The sequence below is a fragment of the Argopecten irradians genome, chromosome 6, assembly GCF_041381155.1.
Source record: "Argopecten irradians isolate NY chromosome 6, Ai_NY, whole genome shotgun sequence".
Classification (NCBI taxonomy): domain Eukaryota; kingdom Metazoa; phylum Mollusca; class Bivalvia; order Pectinida; family Pectinidae; genus Argopecten; species Argopecten irradians.
The window spans coordinates 11068900-11089075 of record NC_091139.1 but is presented as its reverse complement, the minus strand read 5'-3'; the positions used below and the strand labels follow the sequence as shown (position 1 = coordinate 11089075).

Here is a 20176-nt window from a genome sequence, read left to right as displayed (position 1 = left end):
GATCATTCAGGACCCCAAAAATTGGTTTTGTTAAGCATGCTGTCTTTATACAGAGGTGGTTGTTTATGCAGGTTTTACTGTACCAGCTTTTGAAAAAAAAAGACAAGGATGGGGATATGCATCCTTGATACTGCAGGGTTACTATTACTGACGTTATATCCACCCTCATCCTTGATACTCTAGAGGTCCCGATCACTTACGATCTCTATACCCCTGGAATATCCATAGTAAAATTAGAGACAGCTCAGCAGAAAACATCTGAACCAATCACAGGCCTGCAAAGATTTCCTTTAAAGACTACAGAGAGAGCGACGCCCAACATCAAAGCCACACAGTCAACCACAGTGTATCATTATATGGCTCTACTGATGTACATCAAAGGACTAAATTACCTGTTCTGTTCTGTTGCCTCCAGTTTTACTATGAGATAGTCTAGGGGTGGATATAATGACTGTAATAGTAACCCCTGGAATATCGAGGATGAGGGATATGAGGTGTTGGGATAAGTTGACTTGAACTTATGAGCATGTTTGCTTGAGAATATTTGTCCTCTATTTGCATAGCATAATAAATTGATATTGATGCTCTAAGATGAGGTTACAACACCAAACATAGGCAAGTTTCCTTGTTATCAATGAAGATTCATTTAAATGAATTGCTCAGAAGGTGATGATATTAACAATAAACTAATAATTTTCCGGCTCTACAAACTTACCAATCTTGTTTCACATTCCCATTTTGAAAATTAAAAGCGGTTTCAGAAAGGTAGTAGGCCTTTAATTCTTAATATATAGGATAAACTCCGCCTTCTTACATGTATGATGATATCCTTGCTGAGTTAAAAATTATGGTTTAATATACTAATTTCATCAAATAATATGTACTAGTTCAATTGTGAAGCACTAAATCTTAGCAGTTAACCAATCAACTCTGCTTCATGTCGCAACTACTACTGCGACTGATTAAACAGAGAAAGAAGGCAATGCAAGATTTATTGAACAAAAGTGTCAAACATAACGTTACACTCTGTAAACCAATACACCCTTTAATGTACACAAAGAAAAACAAAACGCACTTCTATCTTTAAATTATTACATTGGTTTTGAAGACTATAAATCTAACCAACGATTGAGTACTACATGATCTAGGATTGCCAGCTGTCAATCAAACAATCTGGGTACCACATGTGACTTTGTATTGTGTATAATACGACATTTGCTACAACAATGAATGACAATGAATAGGTACGTGTGGCAACGTATATTGTTAGAAATATTTTAAGTCATGCTTACAATTTTGCTATTTGAATAATTAGTCGTAACACCATACTTGATTTTAATAAATATAGTTTCTTAGAAAATCATCAATAGCGGTCATCTTTCAAACTTAACCCTAGTTAGTAAATAGGAAATCTAATTTTCAATATGGTGACTTCGGCATCAATCTCAGATTATTGACAGACAAGGGCACTGTTTATTTGGGAGGGTCTTAAATAATTATAAGCTCTTCTTACAAGTTTTCATTAAGTGTACAAGGACTTAGAAAATGTTTATGGTGACCATATTGGAATTTTGTTAGACCCAAAAAATTACAACACCTGATATCAGGAAGGTAGGTTTCATGTAAATCGTACTTGTAGATCATGAGAAGACTTTCAAAATATGTTAGTTTTCTGTTTGTTGTGCTACTTTACCTTCCAACTCTTTATGACTGTTCATTTGCAAACAAACTCTAAATATATTGATAGACTAGTCTTACGATAGAAATTCAATTCATAATGCATGCAATTATATTATTTAAGTCGTATCACCTATCTCGGTACAAAAGCTGAAAAAGATTTATCACAAAATCTCACCACAATGTCAAGATTATTATAACATAAGAATGTCAAACAAAATACAAATTGACTCGCGCGCGTGTTACATATGTCTACAACTGCACGCCTGATGTCATTAAATACGGTTCTTTACGACGAGGTAATATGATCATGTTGATAGCTGTCTTAATATGCCCTTGAAGGTAAGTTTCGTCCAATGAAATATAAAGATTACGAAATTGTCATGTAGTACGTAGATATAATCTTCAGATCATTTTTAATGCATACAGCAAACAATATGGATGGTCATTTGCATACTATCCTGTCTGGCTGACATATCGTAATAAATCAAGGATTTTCTTCAATTTTGTATTCAAGACACATTTGTTCAATCTCATACGCATAAAGAAATTGAATTGAGGTATTCTTAATATGTTTTTTCATCTTTTCTTCCGTTTAAAGGATTTTACACAAAATATTTGTTTGATTGGGCGAAACCTACCTATGACATGCCATTCTGTACATTGTATTTGCATAATACAAAAGTTATCTGCCCTTGCTGGTAGGTATTGATTGTCATGTTATATATGTATTTTTGAGCGTAACATCACACTTTTCAGAGAAAACGACATGAATTTCGCTCACAAAATAATGACGTCACAATGGATTTGCAAAGACCAAATATAAGGCTGGACTTCTTAAACAAAAAAAAACAAAAATTCAAAGTGAAGCCAGATAATAACAATTAAACAATATGTACAAAATAAAAAAAAAGCTACTAAGATATTGTTTTATGCAAATATTTCTGTTATTGTCTCTGAAATTTCACTTTTGATATTAACTAGGTCTGTAACGTGTGTAGTACTAACATTGTGGCCGTATGACATTCAGAGCATCACAAGGCAATTTTGTTGATAAAAAAAACATTGTTGCTCACAGTATTTTTCTATAATCAAGTATATAAATCACTCTAAAAATAGCGTTATTGTCTTTACTGTATCTTCCATTTTTCCTCACAAACACTGCTGTAGTATATTTTTTGCAGTTTTTTTCATTGGAAGTTATTACAACCATGTAAAATATTTGGTTGTGTTCTTATGATTATATTGACACTGTGACACAAAGTCTTAGAACAAATATAAGGTTAAACACCGGGGCCATTCCTACGTTTGTTCCTCTTCCTCCCACTTTTTCAAGATGAAAGGAATTATACAAACACTGGAGAACAATGCCACACCAGTTGTAGTCTGTTCTGATGTAGTACTGACTTACAGGTAGATTTTTTCATGTAATTTTACAAATAGTCACAATTCTATTTAACTGTTAATATACCTATTCTGCATTTTATTCCCATTTCAAATGTTTTGATATTTTATCACACTATCTTAAAATGTTAAATGTAATAAAAACATTAATTGTTAAGATATAATTATAATTAAAATTAAAACATTTAAATATATACAACATATGAAACTTAAAGCACTACACTTATATAAAACATATATATACTCGACATTAATGAGATGCACATCTTATGAAAGTTTGTTATCACTCTAAATGCAGAGGATGGGATTCTGCGTCTGTGTACTGTATCACATCAATTGCGCCAATTGTCTCCAAACGTTGATGTTTCGGTACCGTTTGGTCTGGTTTGTCCTCCGGCTGCGTGTTGGATGTGCGTAATCTCGTTGTTGGCCTGGATTTCCTGGAACGCACAGATGATGCTGTAGATATTTGGGTGGGGGTGTTCAACCTTCCTTAAACATTTTGTAATATCCAGGTAATGTGGGAAAACACAGGCTAAAATCCAGGTAATGTGAGAGAACACAGGTAAAATCATACATACTTGTCCCTAGGGGTTATTTGTACTCAGTAGGATGATCCCACAGAACAATCTGGAATGTCTCAGTGTTCTATATTGTAAACATTAACACCATGTCGTTAAATCAGTACGCAAACATATTATTTACAAGCATTATTTGACGTAACTTCTTCAAAGACAATAGTTGCCTTGCTGAACTACAGAACCGTACAAAACAAAAGTGATTCATGTATCTTGGTAAACAAATTTGCAGGCACTTGGTTAATTGCTTCTGTCTCTTAGTAAACAAATTGGCAGGCATTTGATTATTTTCTTTTATTAAAACGCATGACAGTTTCTGAGCGTAACTGAGATAAGCTTAGTACTGACTTTATTACGCTAAGTTCATTACTTCATACTACTGGCGTCACACTGTTCCGAAGTTGACACAGGCACACGAAAAAGATTTTTTTTTCAAAGTCGGCGCTAATTGTAAGTTTTCAAAGCCCAAATGCCGTTAGCTGTATGTATTATATTGGAAGTGGGATCTTCATATTTGCATTGTTCTGTCACGTTGGAATCTTGTTTTATACCGTTATTGTCAAATTCATAGAGTGCCAACCTAGATTCACGATTCCAGCTAAGTACACCTAATATGCCTTTTGGTTCGAACTGCCACGACAGAACCATGCCAGTATCGGATAAGGCAAGCCTGTGTGATGACGTGAACGAAGCGAAGTATTGTATCTTTCCATCAGTTGTGACGCTTTGGATCACGTTACTACCAGTTTTTTGTACATATATACCACGCTCTGTAACGGGAGTGATGTATTCAACATTTTCCATCAGCGGCTCAGGGTTATGCCTTTTACAACTACGTTGGACAAAATCGACAAGGTACAAACGTTTTTCCATGACCACAAAGGCCATTTTAGCATTTACTGGTGATATTTGAGTTATATCATGATCAGAATCGCAAAATTTCATCTTGGCTGCTTTATCATGCCTAGCTTCAGTCTCGATCCCAAACACTTGAACTGCACCAAAGCACTTCTCAGCAGAACCAATTTCTGTTATGAGGACATCTTCAGTTGGTAAATCCTCAGGTTGTTCAATGGCACTTTCAAGCATCTTTAGCACATATTCGCACTTACTTCCATCTATATCAGCAATACACATCGGATATTCTAGAATCATGAGGCACCTTTGTATATTTTTGAGAGTTTCATCCTGAGTTTGCAGCTCCTGCTGTTTTTGTGAGTTTATTTTCGACTGCTGCTTTTGTCTCCAAGATTCCAACAATTTATGAAGTTCCTTTGTTCTTGTTTCAACTTTTAGGGACAGATCATTGCAGGTTTGCGTGACATTTCCTTTCTTCTTTTTGATCAGTTCCATGTTCTCTTGCATTTTGGCAACTATTGGCTCTCTTGACTGCTCAATTCGTTTGTTCAGTTTTTGTCGTTTTGCAGGAATTTGGCCTTCATCACCCATTTCACAGACCCTGTGGCCCCTATGATCTCCCTCTATGGCACAAGATATACAGATGTATCTGTCACATTTCTCACACAAATGAGATAACTGTTTTCCATGCAGAGAACACAATATAGGTTCTTTCAAAAATTCTGTAATAGCTTTCAAATTTTCCTCGGATACATCAGAAGTTGTTTCTAATTCTGCTGGTGTTTGATTCGGAACTTCCGGAGTTTCTGCATCAGTTCTATGTTCACCCTGTTGTGTTTCTGAACTACTCTCGGGTTCTCTTGAAGGGTTTGTTTCATCCGTCGTCCCACTTTCTGTTCTTGAGTAGACTTTAAAAAACGAATCAAAACAAAATAATGTGCAACAGGAAGAAATGGAAAGATTGCCAAACTTTGAAATACGATTTTTGTTTTTGATAATGAAGAACTGATATCAGCTATCATCCTATATGAAATGATTCACTAAAACAAATTCATAAACTAGAAATTGTCAATTTGACAATTTTCACCAACAACAACAGGGGGTCGAACGTGTCTTCCGTGTGATTTCCGAGTCACTGTTGACACTCGAAGCGGAGCTTTCGACGCCATATTTGCTTCGCATACCAAATTACACCTTCGCATACCAAGACACGTTCGACCCCCTGAACAAGGAATTTCGGTCAAGGTCATTCATATTAACATATTTGGTAGTCCTTTATGTCAACATGCGACAGGTCCAAAAATTAGATCTCTATGCCTTCTAGAACTTCACGAGAAGTCATTTGAATATTTTAGTGTGTTTTTTTGGGCTCATGTGGTTTTAATTGAAGGTCAAGGTCATTAAAATTATCAAACTTGGTTGCCATTTATGTCAGCACACTACAGACCTAATATTAGGTTTCTAGGTCTTCTAGAACTTCATAAGTCATTTGAAGATTTTAGGATTGTTGGCCCTGTGACCTTGAACATAATTTAAGGTCAATCAAATTAACAAATTGATAGGCATTTATGTCAGCACACTATAGGCCTTATACTAGGTTTCTAGAGCTTCTAGAACTTCACAAGATGTAATTTGAATGTTTTAGGTTTTTTGGCCATTGTGACCTTGAATGAAAGTCAAGGTCATTCATATTAATTAAAATGGTAGCCATTTATATTAGGCCTCGGGGCCTTCTAGAACTCGAGAAGAAGGCTTTTAATGTTGTTGTTTTTCTCGAAAAATTGCACTTTTGAATTTGACCCTTATATTCAACCGGAAGTTGACGTTTTACAGAAAGTGTTAATTAAGTTGTCTTTCTTCTACATAACATATCCAAAAATGACAGAAATCCACCATGCCCTTAACGAGATATTGACATAAAGTTTAGAACCGGAAGTGATGTCATAGCGGCCATAATGGCTTCTTGACCTACTTGATTTTATTCATATGACACCTTCAGACCTTGCCCTACATCACACTATTAATATTTAGACCTTTTTTACTACTCGATTGACAGACGCTCAACCAAAAAGAAAAAAACGGAAAAAGAAACTTAACGAAAACAATAGGTCTTTTCACCAGTGGTGGTAAAAAGTCCTAATTACTCAAATTACCTAGTTCTCCTGTTTCTCCATATGGCTGATTTTGATCTGCCGGAGGGTTTTCATCGGTTTTATCATCTTTCTGTTGCGTCTCTGTATTTCCTTCAGGTTCTCTTGGGGGATTTGTTTCGTCTGCCATCCTAGTTTCTGTTCTTGCGTAGACTTAAAAAGGAAACAAACATTAGTCCATTAAAGAAAAAGTAATAAACAAAAGGAAGAAATGGAATGCTTACCAGACTATGAAATACGATTTGTTTTCCGTAAATGAACTATCAACCTATATGAAATAATTTCGTACAAACTGCCAACTCAATTACCACCAAAGAAGGCTAACTTTGTTGCAAAAAGAGTATAACAAGGATAGCACCACAAAATCAATATTCTAAAAGCGGTCTTTTTCGTTTTGATAACCATTTTTCTTAATCCTGATAGAATATTTTATCTTAATTGATTAGCATTATTTTTTTCATAATTTTATCTCCCTGTATGGATTTTGAAAAGATTTGCAATTGATAACAAGAGGCCCATGAGCCTTAACGGTCAACTGACTATTAACTGACTATTAAAGGATACAGGAGGATACAGAAGAATCAAATAATCTGAAAAGTTTCTGATATATTTCACCATTTTGACCATTCATTTGAACTTCCTAGCCCTTCGTTCCAGCATGCTACGTGCCCAATATCAAGTCTATGCCTCTTAGGTATTGGCAGGAAGTCGATTAAAGAGTTAAGCTTTCTTATCCCTTTAACCTTGAATGAAGGTCAATGTCATTCATTTAAACGAACTTGATAGATCTTCATTCTATCACGCTACAGGCCTGATAGTAAGTCTCTAGACTTTTTGCTTATTGGCAAGATATCGCGTAAACGATTTTAACATTTTGACCCCCTTGACTTTAAGGATGTACACCTCTGAGAAGTCAAAATTTTCTTGTATTAAACTTTTTTCCTCATAAAGATTTTTTGGAAATAGGAAAATGGAAGAAAAAAACATATGTCGGTATGCTTGTTTTTGAGCTATTGTCACTCAAAGATACCAAGTTGACAAAATATTGGATTTTTTGGGATTTTTGCAGCTACAAATGCTGGTGCAGTGATGATTTAAGTAAAAACAATTTCAGTAAAAAATGGTTAAACTATGGCTCTACTCAAAGAGGAAAAAGACACAATTTCAAAATGGCCGCCGAATGGGCCATTTCTTAAAATCCATGTATAAAAAAAATCTACTGAAAATAGAAATGTAATTTTATGACAAAATTTGCATCTGGCAACTTGCTACAGATATTGATAAAAATATATTTGAAAATCTCATAACTTCTTTGATCTTTGTCGAAACGAAACTTCAACGGGACTGAAACCTGAGAAGAATACATCCTTAAATGACAGTTAAGGTCATTCATTTGAACAAACTTTGTTGCCCTTCATCTCAGCATGCACTATACCCAATATCAGGTCTCTATGCCTCGTAGTTATTGGCAAGACGTTGTTTAAACAATTTGTCGTTTTGATCCATGTGACCTTGAATGAAAGTTAAGGTCATTCATTTGAATAAACTTTACTCCAACATGCTATATGCCCAATATCAGGTATCCAGGCCTCTTAATCATTGGCAAGAAGTCGTTTAAATAGTTTAGCCTTTTTATCCCTTTGACCTTGAATGAAGGTAAAGGTCATTTTAACCAACTTGGTAGCCAGTGATATCAGTATACTATAGGCCCAATATCAAAAGCATCCAGGCCTCTTAGTTATTGACAAGACGTCATTTAAAGAGTTTTGACCCTTGTAACCTGTAATTTTTATCTATAAACGTGGTTCTACAATGCACTAATACCGAGAAAGGAACAGTAGTCGATATCAATCAAAATCAGAACAACATTCAGTATCAAGTCATTATAGACCATGTAGTTGACACATCGCATTGTAATCGGAAGGTTCGAATTCGATTCGATTTAACGATATCTCTTCATTATCTTTATTTTGACAAGCAAAAGTACCCCTTTCGTTTTGCTATGATATTAACTGGAGATTTTCACATTTTGAATTATATATGATATTGTATGTGATATCAAATAAATCAAATAACAAGATAGCATAACAGAGATTTTATATCAACAAGAGATACCAGAGGGATCTTACATTGGCGCCCACCAAAGAATGATCAATGTCTGACATATGACAGAGGGATATTTTCTCTGCTTTTCAAACTTCAACTACCAAAATCCAAGATAGCGGCCGGTCAACCATCTTGTTGACCGATCAGTCCAAAAATACAATATGCACATCTATAGACCTAGGAAAACCTACAGATGAAATTTGAAAAAAGATCCATTCAGTACTTTCTGAGAAATAGAGGTAACAAAGTTTAACTATTAAAATCTAAGATGGTGGCTCTAAGATGGTGGCTGGTCGGCCATCTTGTTGCCCGATCAGTCCCAAAATGCAATATGCACAACTAGGATCGTAGGGGAATCTTCCCATGAAATTTGAAAAAGATCCCTTCAGTATTTTCTGAGAAATAGCAGTAACAAGCTTTAAATATCAAAATTCAAGATGGGGCCGGTCGGCCATCTTGTTGACCGATCGGTCCCAAAACGCAACATGCACAACAAGGGTCCTAGGGGAAACTACAATATGAAAATTGAAAAAGATACCTCCGGTACTTGCTAAGAAATAGCGGTAACAAGAATTGTTAACGGACAAAAGGCGATTTGAATAGCCCACCATCTGATGATAGTGGGCTAAAAAATGAACCACGGGGGTCTGAGAATTAGTTACAGTTTATATCAAGTATATATCCATAGACCATTTTTAGATGGACACTCTGGTAGGTCCATAATGATATAAGCTGCAACTTATCTCAGACCCCTGTGTTAACTCGTGAACAATACATGTTTTCGTGTCAATACAATTTAAATTGAAAACCATTTGCGACGTCCTTCCTAGAAAGCAATGCTGTTTGCTGTGTATGTCGTGGGTATGCGACCAATTCAATCTGATTTATTAATGCTGGAAAGGGCTCAACATTTTATTATAAAGTTTATACAAGGGTTTGACAGAAGAACTAGAACAGATATGTGTATTTCACTAATAGAATGGACCTCTATTGAGGCTTATATAGATATTAATCAAAGTACTGAAAGTACTAAATGGCTCGGTCTCGATATTAGGAGGAATATATTTCTAAGGTCAATACAACTGTAGTTTTGTACAATAAGAAATAAATTTGGCTGGTGTTCCTTCCAGTTTGGACTTTTGAGGATTCCTTGGACACCATAAGAGACACATACTAAAATCTTGGAAGCCCATTCTAATATTTCCTATGATGTTATATGTCAAATGATTTTATGACACCTTTACCCGAAAAATAACAACACTTTGTCGGGACCATGTCAGGATCATTTCATGCAAGTTTCAGCCAAATCGCACCGGTAGAACTTGAGAAGAAGTTTAAAATGTGTTTTCAAGATGGCGGCTGTGGCGGCCATCTTGGATTTCGAATCGACCCGAATAATAACAACACTTTGTCGGGACCATGTCAGGATCATTTCATGCAAGTTTCAGCCAAATCGCACCGGTAGAACTTGAGAAGAAGTTTAAAATGTGTTTTCAAGATGGCGGCTGTGGCGGCCATCTTGGATTTCGGATCGACCCGAAAAATAACAACACTTTGTCGGGACCATGTCAGGATCATTTCATGCAAGTTTCAGCCAAATCGCACCGGTAGAACTTGAGAAGAAGTTCAAAATGTGTTTTCAAGATGGCGCCTGTGGCGGCCATCTTGGATTTCGGATCGACCCGAAAAATAACAACACTTTGTCGGGACCATGTCAGGATCATTTCATGCAAGTTTCAGCCAAATCGCACCGGTAGAACTTGAGAAGAAGTTTAAAATGTGTTTTCAAGATGGCGGCTGTGGCGGCCATCTTGGATTTCGGATCGACCCGAAAAATAACAACACTTTGTCGGGACCATGTCAGGATCATTTCATGCAAGTTTCAGCCAAATCGCACCGGTAGAATTTGAGAAGAAGTTCAAAATGTGTTTTCAAGATGGCGGCTGTGGCGGCCATCTTGGATTTCGGATCGACCCGAAAAATAACAACACTTTGTCGGGACTATGTCAGGATCATTTCATGCAAGTTTCAGCCAAATCGCACCGGTAGAACTTGAGAAGAAGTTTAAAATGTGTTTTCAAGATGGCGCCTGTGGCGGCCATCTTGGATTTCGGATCGACCCGAAAAATAACAACACTTTGTCGGGACCATGTCAGGATCATTTCATGCAAGTTTCAGCCAAATCGCACCGGTAGAACTTGAGAAGAAGTTTAAAATGTGTTTTCAAGATGGCGGCTGTGGCGGCCATCTTGGATTTCGGATCGACCCGAAAAATAACAACACTTTGTCGGGACCATCTCAGGATCATTTCAGGTAAGTTTCAGCTCAATCCCACTGGTCAAACTTGAGAAGAAGTTCAAAATGTGAAAAGTTAACGCACGGCGGACGGCGCACGGCGCACGGCGGACGGCGCACGGCGGACGGCGCACGACGACGGACGAAACATGATGACTATAGGTCATCCTGACCCTTCGGGTCAGATGACCTAAAAACAAAAAAACAAAATCAAATCCCCATACCTCTGATGAGTATAATAAAACTGTCATTACAAGTGAATCAAATATTTTCAGTTTAAGATGAACAGGAAGTGATACATTCCTTAATTTCTTATAAACAGCAAACACCGATTTAATTGTTTGTTCAGCAGTTTTTTTTCCCTTTCTTTAAAAACGCTACCATTAACATTATTTTCTGTACCTAGATATGTAAACAATTCTTATAAATCTAATTCTGTATTCCATAACATCAACTGGTGTTGTTGTACCGATTTACGTCTTGAGAAGATCACAATTTTCATCTTTCTGATATTAAGTTCTAATTTCCATGTTATGCAATATTGTTAAAATTCATGTAACACTTGTTGTAGACCATCAGATATTTCTGATATCATAACAGTGTTATTGGCAAATAATATGATAAAAAGTTTGGGATACATTCCAATATCATATACCGTAAAAACTGGTATAATTTTGCGCAGGTAATTTTTAGGGCTGAAAATGCTTAAAAAATCTACTATCAGTATATTTTGCGCATCAACAAAATGGGGAAAACAATGTCCAGGGAGTCCCAAAACCGATGTATGAAGGTGACAATTTCAATGCAAAATATTCCCCACAAATGCTTGACAACTTGCACAAAAAGTGTTGTAATCAGAAGAAATAACATATGAAAACCGCATTGCGTTTGTTTTCTTTTATTGGCCACCGTAACCTGAAACTGAAATATCTAGCAGATGTCCAAAACATCGGCGGTCTGGTCCGCCGTACTCCGTGCACATGTCAATGTTTTGAGATATTAGACATGAATAGTAATCAGGAATATTTGAAAAGAGTAGAATATATTTACTTAACTTGGCACAATAAGTAATTAGTGTGTTTGAGATCATTAGCAATCAACAGCAATCAGCTAGCGGATACGTAGTTTAGCTTGCAACAATCACAGTGTGCATAATTTGTCAAGATTTGTAAGACAAAATATTCTTTTCCACCAGGTAAGATTCTAAGTCATAAAGGTAGATTGAAAATAGGAAGGGAGATAAAATAACCAGATAAATATTTGTAGCGGGATCAGACTGGGTTGATTGTCGGCGATCAGGTAGCTCAGTCGGAAGAGCTACATTTTCTTCTCTCCTGTTACAGAATTGGCAACCAACTAAATAACCAACGGACGGGGGGGAGAGTAGCGGGACTGGACTGGGTCGATTATCGATTATCGATGACCAGGTAGTTCAGTCGGTAGAGCACTCAGCTAGTGTTCGGAGAGTCCCGGGATCGAATCCCGGTCTTGCCGCTACATTTTCTCCTCTCCTGTTACATATGGTACCATACTGTGCATGTAGATATTCAAGGTTAATCAACAATGTTCGCTGATCTTGCAGAATTGCCTTACAGTGTTATAATGAATGCAGTAAATGTATGTCTCATTGGTGTGATTGATTTAAAGGCAGTTCATGTGGTGACCGAAAAAAAGGTAAAATCAATACTTTCAGAGTGATCAGGGAACATTGATAGTCAAGGCGGGGAAAACATAAGACGACCTGTGTTATACAAATAATGTTTAATTGATTTTCATTAAATTGTCTCGAAGGTGATGATTAGTGTGTTATGAACGATAAGCTTAATATGTTTTTGACAAAAAATATAAACAGCTAATGTCATATTGTGTTTTAAATTTAAATAATCTTTTATTTATTCATTTCATTTCAAGCATGTACATGTCATAGAAATATAAACAAATATCAGGTATATGCTTAAATCATATTACAGTTAAATTCACAATAAGGAATTTGAAGATGATGATAGTAATTATTTTCGGATTGAAAATCATTACAATATTAAGCTTCCACAGTTGAAAATTACTTCTTTTTGTTCACACAATTCTTCTCCTAGACTGTTTCCAGTTGAAATGATACATGCATGCTGATATTCTGTAAAACATAAGGAAACAATAAATGTATTAACAGAGTAATTACTGAAAAGGCTAATATCATATAATTAAACATTTTAATCATAAATAGCAATACCAGCATAGAGGAAATATTATTGAAGTTTAATTCCCGCTGTTCTTCAGTCCTCCTGTTCTTACATGTAAGAGTTTTGTCCTTCATAAATTGATTGTAATATACAGTCTATAGCAGTTGTTATATAATGTGCACAAAGAAGTATAAATACACACGTATGCATGGGTACAGTGGTAAATTAATAAGTTATACAGAAAATGATGGTGCTGATCATGAAAAGCGTAAAGTCTATTTTGTTGAGTAAAAAGTTAAAAAAAGTAACATTGTTCACACCCTAAGATGTAAACGCACTAAAAACAGTGATCATGTGGGCTTTTGTGCGATTGCATTTGTAAGACTGTGCCAGGTGGTAGAGATTAGTTCCGCTCGAGTGATCACACAATGCAAGTGAGAGTCGGGAATATGTTTATGTAAGTTTTAATTGCTAATCTCTGATGCTTGTTGGTAAAATATATCTCAGGATAATTGCTAAACAATTAACAGTTTTCTCTACATTTGTTACAGATTGAAACAGCTTTTTAAGTGCCGTTTAACGGAAGAATTATGAAGAAGAAATCGGCATTTTCGTCGATCTAGTAGTCCAAAAAATATCACTTCGAGTTATATGAACATTCCATATATGATTTATGTCATTCGGCCAAAAATGTATACTTCGTATTACCTAGTTTAATGCATATGCTGTATGTATATGATCAGAACGTCAAGCTCCTGTGGTGAAAATAACTAAAATGTTTTAAAAGTATGGTTTAGTGGTAATCTCTGAACGTGCTTTATATTAGTATATAGATATAATCTGATATTAAAATACTTGTGCTTATACAATTATCGATAATAATGTATGTGGTAAATATCCATACCTTATTAACTGCCGTTAGTTTTAAGATTACGCCACCTTGGACATTTACAAAATGTTCACCGTCTGTCACGTGCTATTTTATCACTAGTCCAAGTTTGTCAAAAATTTTGTTAGAGTTGTCTTTCTTCCATTGTGGATTTACACGTACATGTGGCATAACGCAGCCGTGATAAACAAATCTCCATATCGTCCTGAAATATATTTGCTCCCAAACTAATATGATTCAAAGTGCAAAAATCATTATTGTAACAATTTTAATGTTTGAGGTGAAATATAGATTTCATTTTTTCCGTTGCGGGATAATTGTCACTAGTAGGGACTAAACGCGTGGGGCGAAGCGAAGCATTTTCGGGACGAAACGTCTTCATGTATTGAAAACAACATTTTCGGGACGAAAAGTCTAGATACATTGTACACAATTCAAATGAAAATTTTCCAACCTAAGGTCATTTGGATGATGTATATGGTAAGGATATGAAAGTAGTAATCTACTATTCCTATTTCAACATTACAGATACGCTTATTTCAGTAACTTTCATATTCAAAATTTGCTATTTAAAATTCCCGGTAAAATCAAAGTTGTTGAATACACTGCCGCTAGGAGCGCTAGTATCTGCGAGCAAGTTCTTAGCCAATCAAATTGAGGAAATTGACTGAAAGAGAATTTTGCAACCACGATCACAATGGCGAGGTGACCCTCGCCAAAAAACTATTGTTCCTAGGCAGAGTTTGTAGAATGAAAAGAACAAATTTGATTTTTGGAATTTTCAATGTTAGATATTTTTCAGATAATGTGACTACGTATGTTCAAAAGGTTTTATTCAAGACATTACCAAAATACTTAAAAGATATAACTTATATAAATATGTCTTAAACTTTTTCGATTATGGATCTTTTCCTACTAGATATTGTTGGAAGGCCTTAGTCCACAAATATGTAACTATGCGTGAAAAAAATGCCTGGAAATTGAGAATGTCAAATGACGCAGAATTCACACGATTCTTATCATTACATGATTGTTTAAAACCCCATTACCTTTGGAAACTAGCTCTACGTCATCCAAATTGCCTTGAAAATGTAAGATATATTATGAAAATGATTGTGTCTGTACGTTTAGAAAATTCTCTTATATTATGTCACTATTGTGGACATTTTTACACTGACACTGTTAGTCATATTGTTTTGAATTGTTCATTAACTAAACAAATAAGAAATGATTTCATATGTTCAATTGTATCAATCAGAAATATAGATCTTATTTCATATTTATACTCCCTCTCAGATTTTGAGCTAAAACATGTATTATTAGGAGGTCCCTTGGGCTATACATTGGAAAGGTATGATATGGAACAATTCATATTGATATCAGTGTATACTTTTAAAAAGATGTTCAATTTGTATATGTAGCTGATTTACAATCACTGCATAATTTACTCGTGTATTTCTTTAAACATGTATATATATATATATATTGAAAATAATTTTGATATAGAAATATCCGAGAGAATTGTGCCTTCTTTTCTCTTTCTCTGATTTATGATAATTATGTTGTGTATTTTTTTCTCCTTCTCTCTCCCTCTCTCTAATGGTGTACATACTATTTCATGTTGTTACCATATATATTATTATCAATTTGTACTCTTCATTTTGGAGAAAATAAAGATAATAATAATAGACCATAATATCGCCGGGTTACATAAAATTTACACGGGCTCCATTAGCATTATACCCTCATAACCTCAACAAAATAAACATTTATTCCTTAAATAATTGGAACTGGAAAATCCGTAATTTTACTTGTAGTTTATTTTTAACTCGTGCAAAACACAACGATATAGGTGTATCTTTTTCGAACACCATAATCATAAAGCAATTCGAAAATCACAACAAACATCACATATAATACATTATGTTCTCTTCTTTCAATAAATAACGTAGGATACGTATCGAAAGTGTCGTTTTCATCTCATAACACCAGTCAAACACTTTTTAAACGGTCGTTTTCAACCTACAATGTCTATCTTTAATTCTATACCGGTAAAGCAATGTTGTTTGGTGTGTATGTCGTTGATATGCGACCAAAGATATCGACCAAGATATTCTAAATTTGGAACTGGAAAATCCGTAATTTTACGTGTAGCTTAGCTCGGAAAAACATAACGATATACAAATGCTTCTTTTTCGAACACGACAATTATAAAGCAATTATCACAAAAATCACATATGAATAACGTCATGTGAATAAATAAAACAAAACAAATCAAAATGTGTGTGTTTTTTTTTTTGTTTTTTTTTTTTGTTTTTTTTTGTCATTGGTTCTCGTACATCAATCAATGTAACGTAAGATATGTGTTGTTTCGTTTTCTATTCATAATACCAGTCAAACACTTTTTAAACGCTCGTTTTCAACCTAAATGTCTATATTGGATACTATACCGGTATTATCAAATAATTTTCAGGTATTTTCCGAAAATAATTAATTCACAGGTGACAGGAAGAAGGAAGGAAAACTAAATTGGAAATTAGCATACTTCTATTTATACTCATACCATCATTCTCTTAAAGTGTCATTACAATATGAAGACGTTTAATATATACTAACCTTTTTAAGAAATTTCTTGTTTCCTATAATCGTTTAATTTCAAAGTCGAACTCGTTGAAGCCTACTTATACCTTTTCATTGGCTGTAGTTATATATAATTTATATATAACAAAGAAGACAGGTCAATGCATGTTTTCGTATCAATGCAATATAAAAAGTGAAAGTCGTTTGCAACGTCATTCCAAGATTTATATTCTCTACTGTATATTTGGAAATGGAAAATCCGTAATTTGTGACACGACATATTACATGTAGCTTATTTTTAGTTCGGGCAAACTTTCGAACAAAATAATTGTAAAATAACTCGAAAATTACAACAAACATCACATATCATAATTTACGTCATGTGAACTAAATATCAAAATGTGGTTTTATCATTGGTTCTCCTGCATCAATCAATATCTAATATGAGAAACTATTTGAAAGTGTCGTTATCTTCTCATAAAAAATATACCAGTCGAACACTTTTTAAAAGCTCGTTTTTAAACAACAATGTCTATATTTGATACTCTACCGCTATCATCGCATAATTTTCTGGTATTCTCGAGAAAGAAAAAGAAGGAAGTAAAACCATTTGATATTGGAAATTAGCCTACTTCTACTGTCATATTCATACCACCATACCCTTAAACATCATAACAGCATACTTCTACTGTCATATTCATACCACCATACCCTTAAACATCATAACAGCATACTTCTACAGATACTTCTACAGTCATATTCCATATTCATACCATCATACGTTAATATACATGTACTAACCTTTTTTCAGAATACTCAAAGTAGAACCCGCCGATTCCAAACGCTTCTGGTAAATACGTAATAACCTATTTAACGGTTGATAAAGCATGGGAAAACAGACCTTTTTATTGGTTGTAATTATGTATAACCAAGACGACAGGTCAGATGATCGCGCTGGCAGTAGTTCAGGAATGTATGTTTGTAGTCGTCGAGCCTTTTGACAAGAGACACGAAAGATCTTTAACGATCGTACATTAAATTTTGAGTCAACTAATGATACTTCTTCATTTAGGAGAATCATTTGCTTGGAAACAAATCAAAATAATATATATTGCTTAGTTGCATTGACACAGTATACATGTAGATAATTAGACTTTTTTGAAAGAAGACATCATGCTTCAAAGGGGTTAGTCTGTCTGTGATACACATTGTGTTTAGTTTCAGAAAATAGTCTATGGGAAGCATTTGTAAAATTTTAATCAATATTCAATAAGAGATGTTATTAGTTGAAATTTATCACGAAACTCTCCCTGTTTCCTGTCCCTCATCCTCGATAGTCCATGGGGGTATAAGTAGATGTATAATAGGGGTTACCAAAATCGTCCTGATCCTTAATCCTAAGGATTAAAGGATCAATCAGTAGGATCACTCCTGACATGATCAAATGTATAATAGGGGTTACCAAAATCGTCCTGATCCTTAATCCTAAGGATTAAAGGATCAATCAGTAGGATCACTCCTGACATGATCAAATGTATAATAGGGGTTACCTAAATCGTCCTGATCCTTTAATCCTAAGGATTAAAGGATCAATCAGTAGGATCACTCCTGACATGATCCTTAAGGAGCAGGATCAGGATCGATTAAGGAACAGAATCGAGGAACATGACGTCAAAGATGAAAATACCTATTACACGTGAATGAATCGAATTTTAGGGTATCCAGTTACGTTCACTAGTCATTGTCTAGATTTACGGCTGAGTGAAATTGAATGGTTTCTTTCGAAATTTCAGTTACAGCTAACTTGTTAAGACAACCGAGGAACATGACGTCAAAGATGAAAATACCTATTACACGTGAATGAATCGAATGTTATGGTATTTAGTTACGTTCACTAGTCATTGTCTAGATTTACGGCTGAGTGAAATTGAATGGTTTCTTTCGAAATTTCAGTTACAGCTAACTTGTTAAGACAACGATCAGGACCAAGGTGTCCACTTACACCTCGTAGCTTAAATAGCCATGGTTACCACTAAACATGAATATTTTACACACTGTCGTTAGAAAGCGTGCACACTTTCCCGAATACTTTGTAAATTTATTTAAAATCAAGAATACCATGGCATTGTTGAGAGAATACCTTTGGGTGCATGAATGCGAAATCTGCACTGAGGAAAAATGGGATACATTTTTTATAAACTGCCATAAATGCATCCACTGCCTCTGTGAGACCTGTTTTGATAGGTTGGAAAGGAAAACGTGCCCATTTTGTAGGACACCCCTACTGTCTCAAAATGTTGACCAGCGTAGGGAATATGAATTTATACGTATCACCAGTGGACCAATAGTTGCTCGGGAGGTAATTGTTCAACCGGCAATACCTCACACTTTACCGAAGTCTCAAAACCACTGGCCTTATGTTGCGGGTAGAAGTACGGGTGTGACTGCTCAAACATTATTTTTCTGACTGCAATCTGATTGACTATTGATCGCTTTTTCCAGTAGTGGACTTAAATAATAATAATAATAATAATAATAATAATAATAATTCATGTACTAGTGTGACGCATTGAAATAAAAAAAAATGAATCTGAATTTGCCGAATAACAGCAAACAAACGTTTTTCTTTAGAAAACAAATAAGTTCTCGAGATGGGATTTATAGCAAAGTGACCTGGTTTTAATCTTGAAGCGGAGGATTGTTTTATGTTTTTTCTTAAGCTTTGAATACTGTAAATTTTTTATAATCTAAAAATGACACAAAGAAAAATAGGATAAAAGTGAAACAGTTAAAAAAAGACTGGTTTTTATGTTTAAAGTGGAAGAATTTGATCATTATCTTTGGATACATAAACAGTTTATGTCTCTCGACCTGGATTATTTTTTCCGGTGTATATGGAGGTATGTAAAGTGATGAAGAAACATCATCGATTCTTTCGAAAATTTTATTTTTTTGTCAATTGTATATTTTTCCAGTTGATCAAAACTCTCGCTCTCGCATGCATTCCGTTTTATTTCATTGTATACACATTTTTATACTTATAATTATATCTTTCATTCCGATCGAGAAGTCAATCGTTTTATTACAATATATATGCGTAATACTCTAATTATTTCATAGTTTACCTTGTTTGTGATTAATGATTATAGTTTGAAAAATTATATATTATAATAAATGCTGATAATTCTATAACATGCTAGAATATAAAAATTAAAGATAATCTATACAGAAAACATTTTGATAATTTTTATCTTTCATTCATTTTTTCTTGTTAAGTCAGAACCATGCCACATGAAAAATGCTGAATGAATAAATCATACAAATCACATCCCTATTGTTTGGATTTTGTAATGACCGAATGCGAGCGTATCACAACCGTTTGGAAGCACGTATCGCTTGTCGTCGAAGGCACAGAGTCCAATTTTGTTAATATTGTACACGTGAAGTTGATGTCTATTGCTT

At 34.7% G+C, this 20176-nt stretch overlaps 1 protein-coding gene across 2 annotated transcripts; it reads right to left on the bottom strand.

The window, feature by feature from the left end:
- Positions 1 to 4016: 4016 nt before the first annotated feature.
- On the bottom strand, positions 4017 to 17640 carry LOC138324966 (uncharacterized). Of its 2 annotated transcripts, none has more exons than XM_069270259.1 (3): positions 17516 to 17640; positions 6671 to 6820; positions 4017 to 5425 (listed from the first exon to the last, which is right to left on the bottom strand). In XM_069270259.1, the coding sequence occupies exons 1-3, from the start codon at positions 17601 to 17603 to the stop codon at positions 4104 to 4106; spliced, it is 1560 nt and encodes a 519-aa protein (XP_069126360.1). In that variant the 5' UTR covers positions 17604 to 17640; the 3' UTR covers positions 4017 to 4103. The 2 variants fall into 2 exon arrangements, with proteins under 2 accessions (XP_069126360.1, XP_069126361.1); XM_069270260.1 differs by lacking the exon at positions 17516 to 17640 and adding an exon at positions 16751 to 17454.
- Between the last annotated feature and the right edge of the window lie 2536 nt (positions 17641 to 20176).